Below are 9776 nucleotides of genomic sequence, written 5' to 3'. Positions count from 1 at the left end.
AGCTGGTATGTTTCCGTTTGCTAAAAGCAAAGCACATCTGAGCTCGGTGCTCAGGTCAGCTGATTCTGAGTCGGGGGCGGAGCTTAGGCATAATGGACACGCCCACACGCCGCCACAGCCACGCCCACGGGTCCTCTGAAGCCCCGCCCCCTGACAGCCGCTAATGGCAAGGCGTCGCCATGGTAACTCCATCAGGGCAGAGGGGTCAGGGGTCGTCACACACTGAGCCTGAAAGGGTTTAAAAGAAGTTGGTATCCATGGCAACGCAGAGCGAGGGGTTGCTTCTCGGCTCTGATTGGACGAGTTGCTTTCCTTAAAAGCAAAGCTTATCAGGTAAGTGTGTGTGTGTGTGTGTGTGTATTATGTATACATATACACTTCCATACATTTGTATTGTGTGTGTGAGTGTGTGTGTTTAATGTGTGTGTATGTGTTTATATTTTACAACATGTGTGTGTCTGTTTTATGTGTGTGTGTGTGTGTGTGTGTGTGTGTGTGCATTTGAGTGTCAGTATTTGTTTATATTTTCCACTGTGTGTGTCTGTTCTATGTGTATGTGTGTGTGTTTAATGTGTGTGTATGTGTTTATATTTTACAACATGTGTGTGTCATATGTCATGTGTGACATGTCATGTGTGTCTGTGTGTGTATTTGTTTATACTTTACACCGCGTGTGTCTGTTTTATGTGTGTGTGTGTGTGTGTGTGTGTGTGTGTGTGCGTGAGTGAGCATTTGAGTGTGTGTGTATTTGTTTATGTTTTGCTCCGTATGTGTGAGTACTGTGTATGTTTGTGAATGAGAATTGTATGTGTGTGAGTGTGTGTGTGTGTGTATGTGCATTTGTTTGTATTTTCAAACATGTGTGTGTCACTATTCAGATGTGTTTGTATGTATATTTGCTTATATTTTACAGTGTTTCATGTGTGTGTGTGTGTGTGTGTGTGTGTGTGTGTGTGTGTGTGTGCGCGCAGCTTGATTACATTCAGATGTGAATAGTGACTAAATGATTGCATGATTGGATGATTGACAGCTGAGTGTGCGCGTTAAGCCCCGCCCCCAATCCAATATCAGCTGGATTAGGCTCCGCCCCTTCCCGGAAGTGCAGGCTGCAGCTTCTCCTCCTCCCTCTCCTTTTCCGTTCTTCTCCACCTCTGGGATGGACAGAAAAATCAGATGAAAACACCGCCTCTCCTCCTTTTCTTCTCCTCTTTTCTTTTCTTTTCTTTTCTTTTCTTTTCTTTTCCTCCGGCGTGCAGTGACCCAGCCTCCCCGCCAGGGGGCGCCACACGGCAGCCAGAGGAAGGAGAGAAAGGTGGCCTGAGAGTGGAGGAGATGGAGAAGGAGGGAGAAGGTGTGATCAGGGGAGGAGGAGAGAAGAAGGCGCGGAGGAGGAGAAGCGGCGCTCACTTGTGGAGGAACCGCTGCTCAGACAAGACGGGACCGCCGTTTCCGGTCATTTCCGGTCACTTCCGGCGTTTTCCGACGACCGACGAGCGTCCTTCCCTTCCTTCCTCCCCCTCCATGTTCCCGCTCCCCCGCGGCAGGTGAGCGGCCCGCGGCAGCCGGAGCTCCGACCACCAGGTACGTGAACGCACCGCCGGCCGGAAAGAAGGAGCACTTCCGGGTTCACCGGAAGAAGCCTTTTCATCACAGCTGACTGACCGTGACTTCAAAGCAACCTAAACTTCAGAGGCATTCTTTGAAGAACATCAAAGAGGCTGACAGATGAAAAGGCTTCAACTTATTAGACTGTAATAACCTGACAGGGTAGCACACACACACACACACACACACACACACACACACACACACACATAACTACAATGACACACACACACACACACTTAAAATACACACCGTCATACAGACAGATACAACACACAACTTTTCCCAGGACACACACAAATACACAGAACTGTGTGTAGATACTTCCAATTACTAAGAAATGTACACTGTTGCGTACAAATACTCTGAAATGTACACATAATTGTAAACGGCAATGGATAAAAACACAAGTACACACAAGTACACACAAGTACACAGAGGTACATACAGTACTCTGCCCCCCCAATCACCTCCACTTTGGAAGCTGTCAATCATTAACCCTCCATTTTGTTTGTTTTTTTAACCCAGGACTGTGTGTGTGTGTGTGAGTGTGTGTGTGTGTGTGTGTGTGTGTCTGTGAGCTCCTCCTCCTAGTTTGGGTTATTTATTAACCGGTCAACCATCCTGGGGGAGGCGGAGCTTGATTTGACTACGCGGCAGCTAACGTGCTAACGTGCTAACGTACGCCCGAGCCTCACCAGAAGGATCTGACATGAAGTTCCTGGATCTCGGTCCCCCTGCAGGTTCTGTCCGGATCCCGAGGCCTCGCCGGCGTCCCCGGGTCGACATGGCGACCAACGGCACCCCTTGGGGCTGCGGCCCGACCCTGGACCCCTTCTACTACAACCTGTGCGACCTGGGCGCCGCCTGGGGCGTGGTCCTGGAGGCCCTCGCCGCCGCCGGCCTGGTCTTTACCTTCGTGGCGTTGGTGGCGCTGCTGGCCGGCGTGCCGTTCACCGCCGACCTTCGGCGCCGCGGGTCGGTGCCGCTCCACGCCGGCCTCCTGGTGGCCACCGCCGGCCTCTTCGGCCTCACCTTCGCCTTCATTGTGCGGGAGGACTTGGTCACCTGCGCCTCACGAAGGTTCCTCTTCGGCGTCCTCTTCGGCGGCGCCTTCTCCTGCCTGCTGCTTCAGAGCGTGAGGCTCAACGTCCTGGTCCGGCGGGACGGCGGGCCCCGCCCCCTGCTCCTCTGCATGGGGGCGCTGGCGGTCTGGCTGGTGGAGGTGATCGTCAACGCCGAGTGGTTGGTCATCACGTGGCGCACGGACCGCGACCAGGCGTCGCTCTGCGACGTCGCCAACGCCGACTTCGCCATGGCGCTGATCTTCGTCATGACCCTGATGCTGGCGACCTTCGCCGCCAGTCTGACCGTCATGGTGGGCAAATTCAGCCAGTGGAAGCAGGAAGGGGCGTGTATCCTGGTGACCACCCTCCTGTCCATCTGCATCTGGGTGGCGTGGATCTCCATGTACGTCCACGGCAACACGGCGTTGGGAAGGCCCACGTGGGACGACCCTACCCTCGCCGTCGCCCTGGTGGCCAACGCCTGGGTGTTCCTGGTCTTCTACTCCGTCCCCCAGACCTGCTGCTCGGCGGGCGGCGCCGAAGGTCAGCCGGCGTTCGGGGACGTCTCCTACCCGAACGCCGGTGTCGGCTACGAGACCATCCTGAAGGAGCACAGCTCCCAGAACATGTTCTTGGAGAACAAGGCCTTCTCCATGGAGGAGCCCGGCACAGGTTAGTACCCGGAGTCAGAAGGTGCCGGAGCGGACAGATGTTTGGGTATGTGTCCGTTTTCATTGGATAGGGGGCTGTTTTAGCATCCTTAGCACTATTAGCATACCTTCACTGTACTTAATACATTTAGAAGAAGGTGTTAGCGGTATGCTAACAGGTGTGTTACACATGTGGTCCTGGATATGTCACACGTGTGTTGACCGTGTTGTCTACAGGTGTTCCTTCAGGTGTCAGGCGTCCACCCATCGCACTTAGATTTACCGCGTTCCCTTAGCGGAAAATAAGTAATTCTAGAGCGGTATGGACGAGTGTCTGGGGTTTCCCTGCAGCAAATCTGCCCTCTCCTTAGTAAACATTAGTTAGGTAGTCGTTAAACATTCGGAAGGTGTCGTTACATCACGGCGGCGCCTTGTTTTACTTGGAATTCCTGGCCAGTTGTACAGCAGTGTTGTGGTGCTCTGGATGAAGTGTTTAAAAACACACTTGCCCCCCCGCCCTGTTAATGAGTGTCTAAACCCCCCTCGCTGTGGTGCTGTACAGTTCCCATCAGGGAGCTGTTGTTTGCACTTGTCGCCAGAGAGACGGAGCTAGGGTTGGGGGGGGAGGGGTCACCCAAGGGGGGGAAAGAATTTCAGCTCTCGCTTCCGGTGGAACTTCAGAGTGTCGTTTTGAACCCCAGAGAACCAGAAAGTCTGACGGTGTTTTAAATTTGAACCCGGCGGCATGTCGTTTTGGCGGTGCGTTCCGGCCCGAGCAAACATACAAGTGCAGTCACCCCAGTGACGCCGCCCTGTCTCCTTGTGTGCCCTTCAGGGTCCAAGCCTGTGTCGCCGTACAGCGGGTACACCGGGCAGCTGCGGAGCTCGGTGTACCAGCCCACCGAGCTCGCCCTCATCACCAAGGCCACGGTCGACGTAAGTAAACGAGTCATTTCAGTGGCCCCGCCCACTTTTGGACCAAGCCCTGAAGTCAGATCTAGTCGGCCACGCCCACTTCTGGGCAAGCACTGACCGTCTGTTTAGGAGGATGTACCCTTTGTCCCTGTGAGAGGCCAGTTAGCAATTTCTACATGCTACATCCATGCTAACTGGAATGTAACGTCAACGAGCTGTAACAATGCTAAAAGTAACCCTTTCAGAGTGTTGCCTGGGAGACAAGTGGCAAAGTTCCTCCAGGGGGTGGGGTTAGGTGGGGTATTTGAATGATTGAGTGAAAGCGTCTGTACAGAAGGATGTACTCATTGTCCCGGTATGACGTCAGTTAGCAATATTAACAAGCTACAACGATGCTAGCAATTGCCTGTTTCAGAACCTTGCCTTGGAAACCAGGCGCAGAGTTCTACCAGGGGGTGGAGTCGTGTAGGGTCGAACACTGCAGTGGTTGAATGGAAGGGTCTTTTCAGAGGAACGTACCCATCGTCCCTGTATGAGGCCAGTTAGCGATTTGAGCAGGCTACAACGATGCTAACGATACATTCAAGCGTCACCTTGGAGATTAGCTGCAGAGTGCCGCCAGGGAGGGCGGGTTGAAGTAAATACTTCAACAGTTCAGTGAAAGGGTCTCAACAAGAGGGCGTACCCATCGTCCCCGTATGAGGACGTCCTTCCATGAAGCTCCTTCTTCTCCTTTGTCATTGTGGTTCTCCGCCCCGTCTTGCAGCTTCCATCAGAGTCCTATGACACCATCATCCCCCGGGCCTCGGCCATCCCGCCTGCAGCCGACGGCGGAGGCTCCGCCCACCCGCCGCTCAGCGACGTCACCTATCTGAACGGAAGCACCGTAGGTCGTACCGTGACCCCAACCCTTGCACCTCCTCGTCCAGGCTTCCCCTCGTCCCGGGCGCCCTCGCATGCCGACCTGTCAGCTCCTGCCGCCGTTTCCATGGCGACCACCTGCGCCGGTCGGGCGGCCATGAATGGCGTCTTTGTTGTCGCCTCCTGGCCGGCGCTCCGGGGCCTCCTGGCGTCAGGCAGCTTTCTCCTCCGCTTCGTGTCCTTCATCCAGATCTCTTCTCTGGAGAAGTCGAGATAAGCTAAGCTAAGCGAACTTAAGCTAAGTTAAACTCTTGTCCAACTCTTGTTGTCGTGGCAACCGGACTTGAATTTCCTGGCAAGTCCAGTTGCCACGACAAGAAGATGTTGAGAAGAAGTCACCATGAGAACCGAGAACCTCCGCAGACATAAGCTAAGCTAAGCTAAGTTACCGTGCCCCAGTAGGAGGAACGTCTGCGCTCAGAACCTCCAACAAAAAGCCTTGAGCACATTCAAGCATTGAAGAGTCTGTTTGGGATTCCAGGTTCTCACACAGGTTCTCTGTGCTGGTTCTTCATGGTCTCCTGCCTGGCTTCTCCATGGTCCGCTATCTTGGTTCTCCATGTTTTCACCGTGATCTCTTTCTTTCCATGTTCTCTCGCCGAGCTTCTCTATTTGTGTACTCCATGTTCTCCAGTTTGCGTCCCATCAGGTTCTCCTGCATGAGTTCTCCATGTTCTCCGATCTCGGTTCTCCGTGTTCTCCACCCTGGCGTTCTCTCAGGTTCTCCGTCTTCCATCCAAAAAGAGTCGGCAGGTTAACGGATCACTCTAAACGGTCTGTCGGTAAAACCCCGCCCCCAGCTGTGATTGGCTCCGCCCCCTCAGTTCTTGAACTCCCACACGAATCAGAAAGAAGAACATGAAGGTTCACCAGGGTTCCACTTCCTGGTTCTCCTTCCCGCTGAGACTAACCCCGCCCCTTCCTGTCCTGCAGGGGAATGGTCCGCCTAGAACGTGCTAGTGGTGAGCGTGCAGAACGTGCGGCGAGGAAGATAAGATCTCCATCACCTCCTGACCAGCATCTGGAGAACTTCGCTTCCCTCAAGCTTTACTTTTGAAAGTCCTCATTTCTGTTGTTGTTGTTGTTTGTGTCGGTTGGAAAATAAACGAGGCTTCTGCTCGATCAGCCCTGCTTCTGGAGCGGCTTCTCTCCACGGTCCGGGTTCTCCACCTTCTCCCGCCTGGGTTCTCGTCTCCGTTTCCACGGAGACCCCTGGGAACGAGAGGGCGATGGGTCAGATGATTGACAGCCGGCCTGACCGGGCTAAGCCCCGCCCCTCTCCCGGTGGCTCCGCCCACAACAGCTGAGTAATCCACACGCTGAATTTCTGTTGAACGCAAAATCATTCCTGCAACTTCAAAACTTTGTTTGGACGTTTTTATAACTTATTATCATTTATTATGTTATTTTTTTCACGTATAATTGTACACTGTGTATTTGTATTAAGAAGTACTTAATGAAAGAAAAAACACAATCCAACATTTCACTCCAATAAATGTACACCATTTTCTTTGTCCAGTTTTAGTTGTGTGTCTGCGGCCGTCAACACACAGACACACACACACACACACACACACACACACACACACACAAATCATCGACTCACACAAAACACACACACAGAGTGATTGATTTGAACCTCTGATGGTCAAACAAGGGGAGGTCATTGGATGCAGACGATCGATGATCACATTTCTGCTGTGTGTGTGTGTGTGTGTGTGTGTGTGTGTGTGTGTGTGTGTGTGTGTGTGTGTGTGTGTGTTACACTTCCCTAACCCAAAAAGCCTGTAAAAACACTGATCAGGAGTCAAAGTCCTTTTTGATTAAAGTGGAAATCCAAACATTTTTCCTTCATTTACTGGATCATTAGAACCAGGAGAACTTTGAGAACCCGACACACACACACACACACACACACACACACACACACACACACACACACACACACACACACACACACACACACACACACACACACACACACACACACACACACACACAAGGATATGCATAGTACAAAAAAACACACACACCCTGGCGAACACAGCGGCCATTGTCTCCAGGCAGAGTAAGCTTCGTGTGTGTGTGTGTGTGTGTGTGTGTGTGTGTGTGTGTGTGTGTGTGCGCACCTTGGTCCTGCACGTCATTGAGCCTCCCCAGACCTTTTCCAGGTTTTCAAGGACTGGTGGGAAAGTGTTTTACTGACTGCTGAGCGGCAGGCGAAGAGAAAACATCTGAGGTCATGCAAACACACACACACACACACACACACACACACACACAAACAAGGCATGCAGTTTCACCCGGCGAGAAAATTCCTTTCAAAATATAGTCACAGACGAAGGTCAACTAAATACAGGCCCAGGAAATGCCTGATTCCTATGGATTATTATTGTTATTGTCATTATTATTATTATTATAATAATTATCATCATTATTATTATTGTTATTGTTATTTCTACTATTGATATTATTATTGTTAGTACTATTACTCTTATTAATTCTACTACTTTATTTGTATTATTATTATTGTTACTATCATAGTAATAATTTTTATTTGTATTATTATTATTATTGTTACTATCATAATAATAATTTTTATTATTATTATTATTATTATATAATTTGCCTATATAATTATATATATATATATATATATGCATATATAATATTAAATCATTATGTCATTGCACAGTGCTTTGCATGTCAGCTCTGCAGCCATTGTGTGTGTGTGTGTGTGTGTGGGTGTGTGTGCGTGTGTGTGTTTGTGTGTGACCAACTGTGAAGGTGTAACACCAGCGACGTGGTCTCCTGCAGATGTTTGAGATTCTGTCTTTTTGAGAGGATCTGATGGTCTTGAAGAAGTGGGTCCTCCACGGCGAGTCCATGTCGATGAGGCCCCAGGGAGTCGCCACGGGGTTCATGTGAAACATCTCGCAAAGTCCAAAATAGCGTCCCTCCTCGAGGTCTCGGTCATGTGACCCCGGTCGTCCAACGCTCCTGGAGCTCCAGGGTTTTCCAGGAAAGGAGGCGCTGAAAGAAAGCCGTCCTGCCGCTGGCCCTGGAGACGACCGCTTAGTTAGTCTCCTCATGACTCGCATACCTCACGTGCTGGACGCCTTTCCCGGCCCGGCCTGCACCGGTGACAGCGCCCCCTACTGGCGGGAGCAGCAGCAGCAGCAGAGCTAAAGCGTGAATAGACATATGAAACTTGACTGGCCAGCTAGCTAAGCTAAGAGCTAACCTAGCTGACCTAAGACCTGAGAGAGCTGCCTGAGATGGCGAGTAACTCAGTACTTACTAGTACTTACAGATGAAACTCACATGACAGCTAACTGAGCTAACGGCTAAATGAGCTAGCAGCTAATTGAATGAGCAGATGACTGAGCGCCTGGACTGTCCTGACAGCTAGTTGAGCTAATAGTTAACCGAACTAACCAAAGTGATGTAACTGGGCTGTTGCTAAGTAAGCTAACAGCAAGTTCAGTGATGTGACTGAGCCACACGAGCTACTTTAAAATTCAGTTAGCATAGCAGGCTGCTTGCGAGGTCAGCTTTGGCTGAATTTCATCATTTTCACCCACATTTTTGTCATTTTTCTCAGATTTCTGTGGTATTTTTTAGCCCCCTCCCTCCCCCTGTGTTTACTCTTCCCACAGCAGAAATTCAGGCCTTTTTTCTGCTGTTCATTACAGGTTTTTTTCCTGCAGAGGATCTGGACCATCAAAGACGTGAACCAAACCATCAGATATGATTCAAGGCCTCCGTCCTCCCAGGAGCCGGGTTTATTTGCCCGACAATAATATCAGTGTGTTTGCACAGACGTGTGCGGAGGGGGCCGATAACACGGCCCGCCACACACCTGGTATCTCGGGCCGCCAGCTGCTTCGGTTTCCACGCCGCGTTGCCATGGTCGCCACTTGCAAACATTGCGGTCTGCCGGAGACCGGAGGCTCTTTTTCCACACAGGACGCTTACATCCTCTTGCCTCGGTGCTCCGGAGGGACGGCGGTGAGCCACTTACCGCCTTGTATTACCCCAGGAGAGGTGTGTGCATGCATATTTTTTATTGCTTATGAAAAAGAAAGAAATGAATATGTTATAACAAAAGAAGAAGTGCCCCAGGAAACTCAATAGAAATAACAAATAAAGATGAACCTATACCCCAGGTTTGATGAAGGTGGGGATTTAAAAACAATCAGCCAGCAAACCGATAATAACAAAACACAGGCCCGGGGAAAGAAGATGTGCACACCTTTTTATTTACCTTTATTCATGACTCACAATAATGTGCAGGTAGGGGAATGTGTTGACAGATGCTAGAGGAGTGACGGGAAGATGGAAAGAGTACTTTGAAGAGCTGATGAGTGTGGAAAATGAAAGAGAGGCAAGGGTAGAAGAGGGGACTATTGTAGACCACAAAGTTGCAAAAATTAGTAAAAGTGAAGTGAGGAAGGCATTGAAGAGGATGAAGAGTGGAAAAGCAGTTGGTCCTGATGATGATATACCTCTGGAGGTGTGGAAGTGTCTAGGAGAGGCAGCGGTAGATTTTCTGACTAGATTATTCAACAGGATCTTAGAGAGTGAGAAGATGCCTGAAGAATGTAGACAAAGTGTG

The 9776-nt window shown here is 50.5% G+C and overlaps 1 protein-coding gene across 2 annotated transcripts; it reads left to right on the top strand.

Annotated features, from left to right (window-relative positions):
- Nucleotides 1-1330: 1330 nt before the first annotated feature.
- gprc5c (G protein-coupled receptor, class C, group 5, member C) lies at nucleotides 1331-6672 on the top strand. Of its 2 annotated transcripts, none has more exons than XM_086139360.1 (5): nucleotides 1331-1581; nucleotides 2349-3344; nucleotides 4158-4258; nucleotides 5004-5123; nucleotides 6092-6672. In XM_086139360.1, exons 2-5 carry the CDS (start codon nucleotides 2393-2395, stop codon nucleotides 6116-6118), a joined length of 1200 nt encoding a protein of 399 aa, XP_085995486.1. In that variant the 5' UTR covers nucleotides 1331-1581; nucleotides 2349-2392; the 3' UTR covers nucleotides 6119-6672. The 2 variants fall into 2 exon arrangements, with proteins under 2 accessions (XP_085995486.1, XP_085995487.1); XM_086139361.1 differs by having other exon boundaries at nucleotides 5004-5127.
- Nucleotides 6673-9776: the final 3104 nt, after the last annotated feature.

This window comes from Fistularia commersonii, chromosome 32, assembly GCF_037954325.1.
Source record: "Fistularia commersonii isolate RoL2024-O1a breed Wild chromosome 32, RoL_Fcom_v1.0, whole genome shotgun sequence".
Lineage (NCBI taxonomy): Eukaryota > Metazoa > Chordata > Actinopteri > Syngnathiformes > Fistulariidae > Fistularia > Fistularia commersonii.
This window is presented reverse-complemented; position numbering and strand designations above follow the sequence as displayed.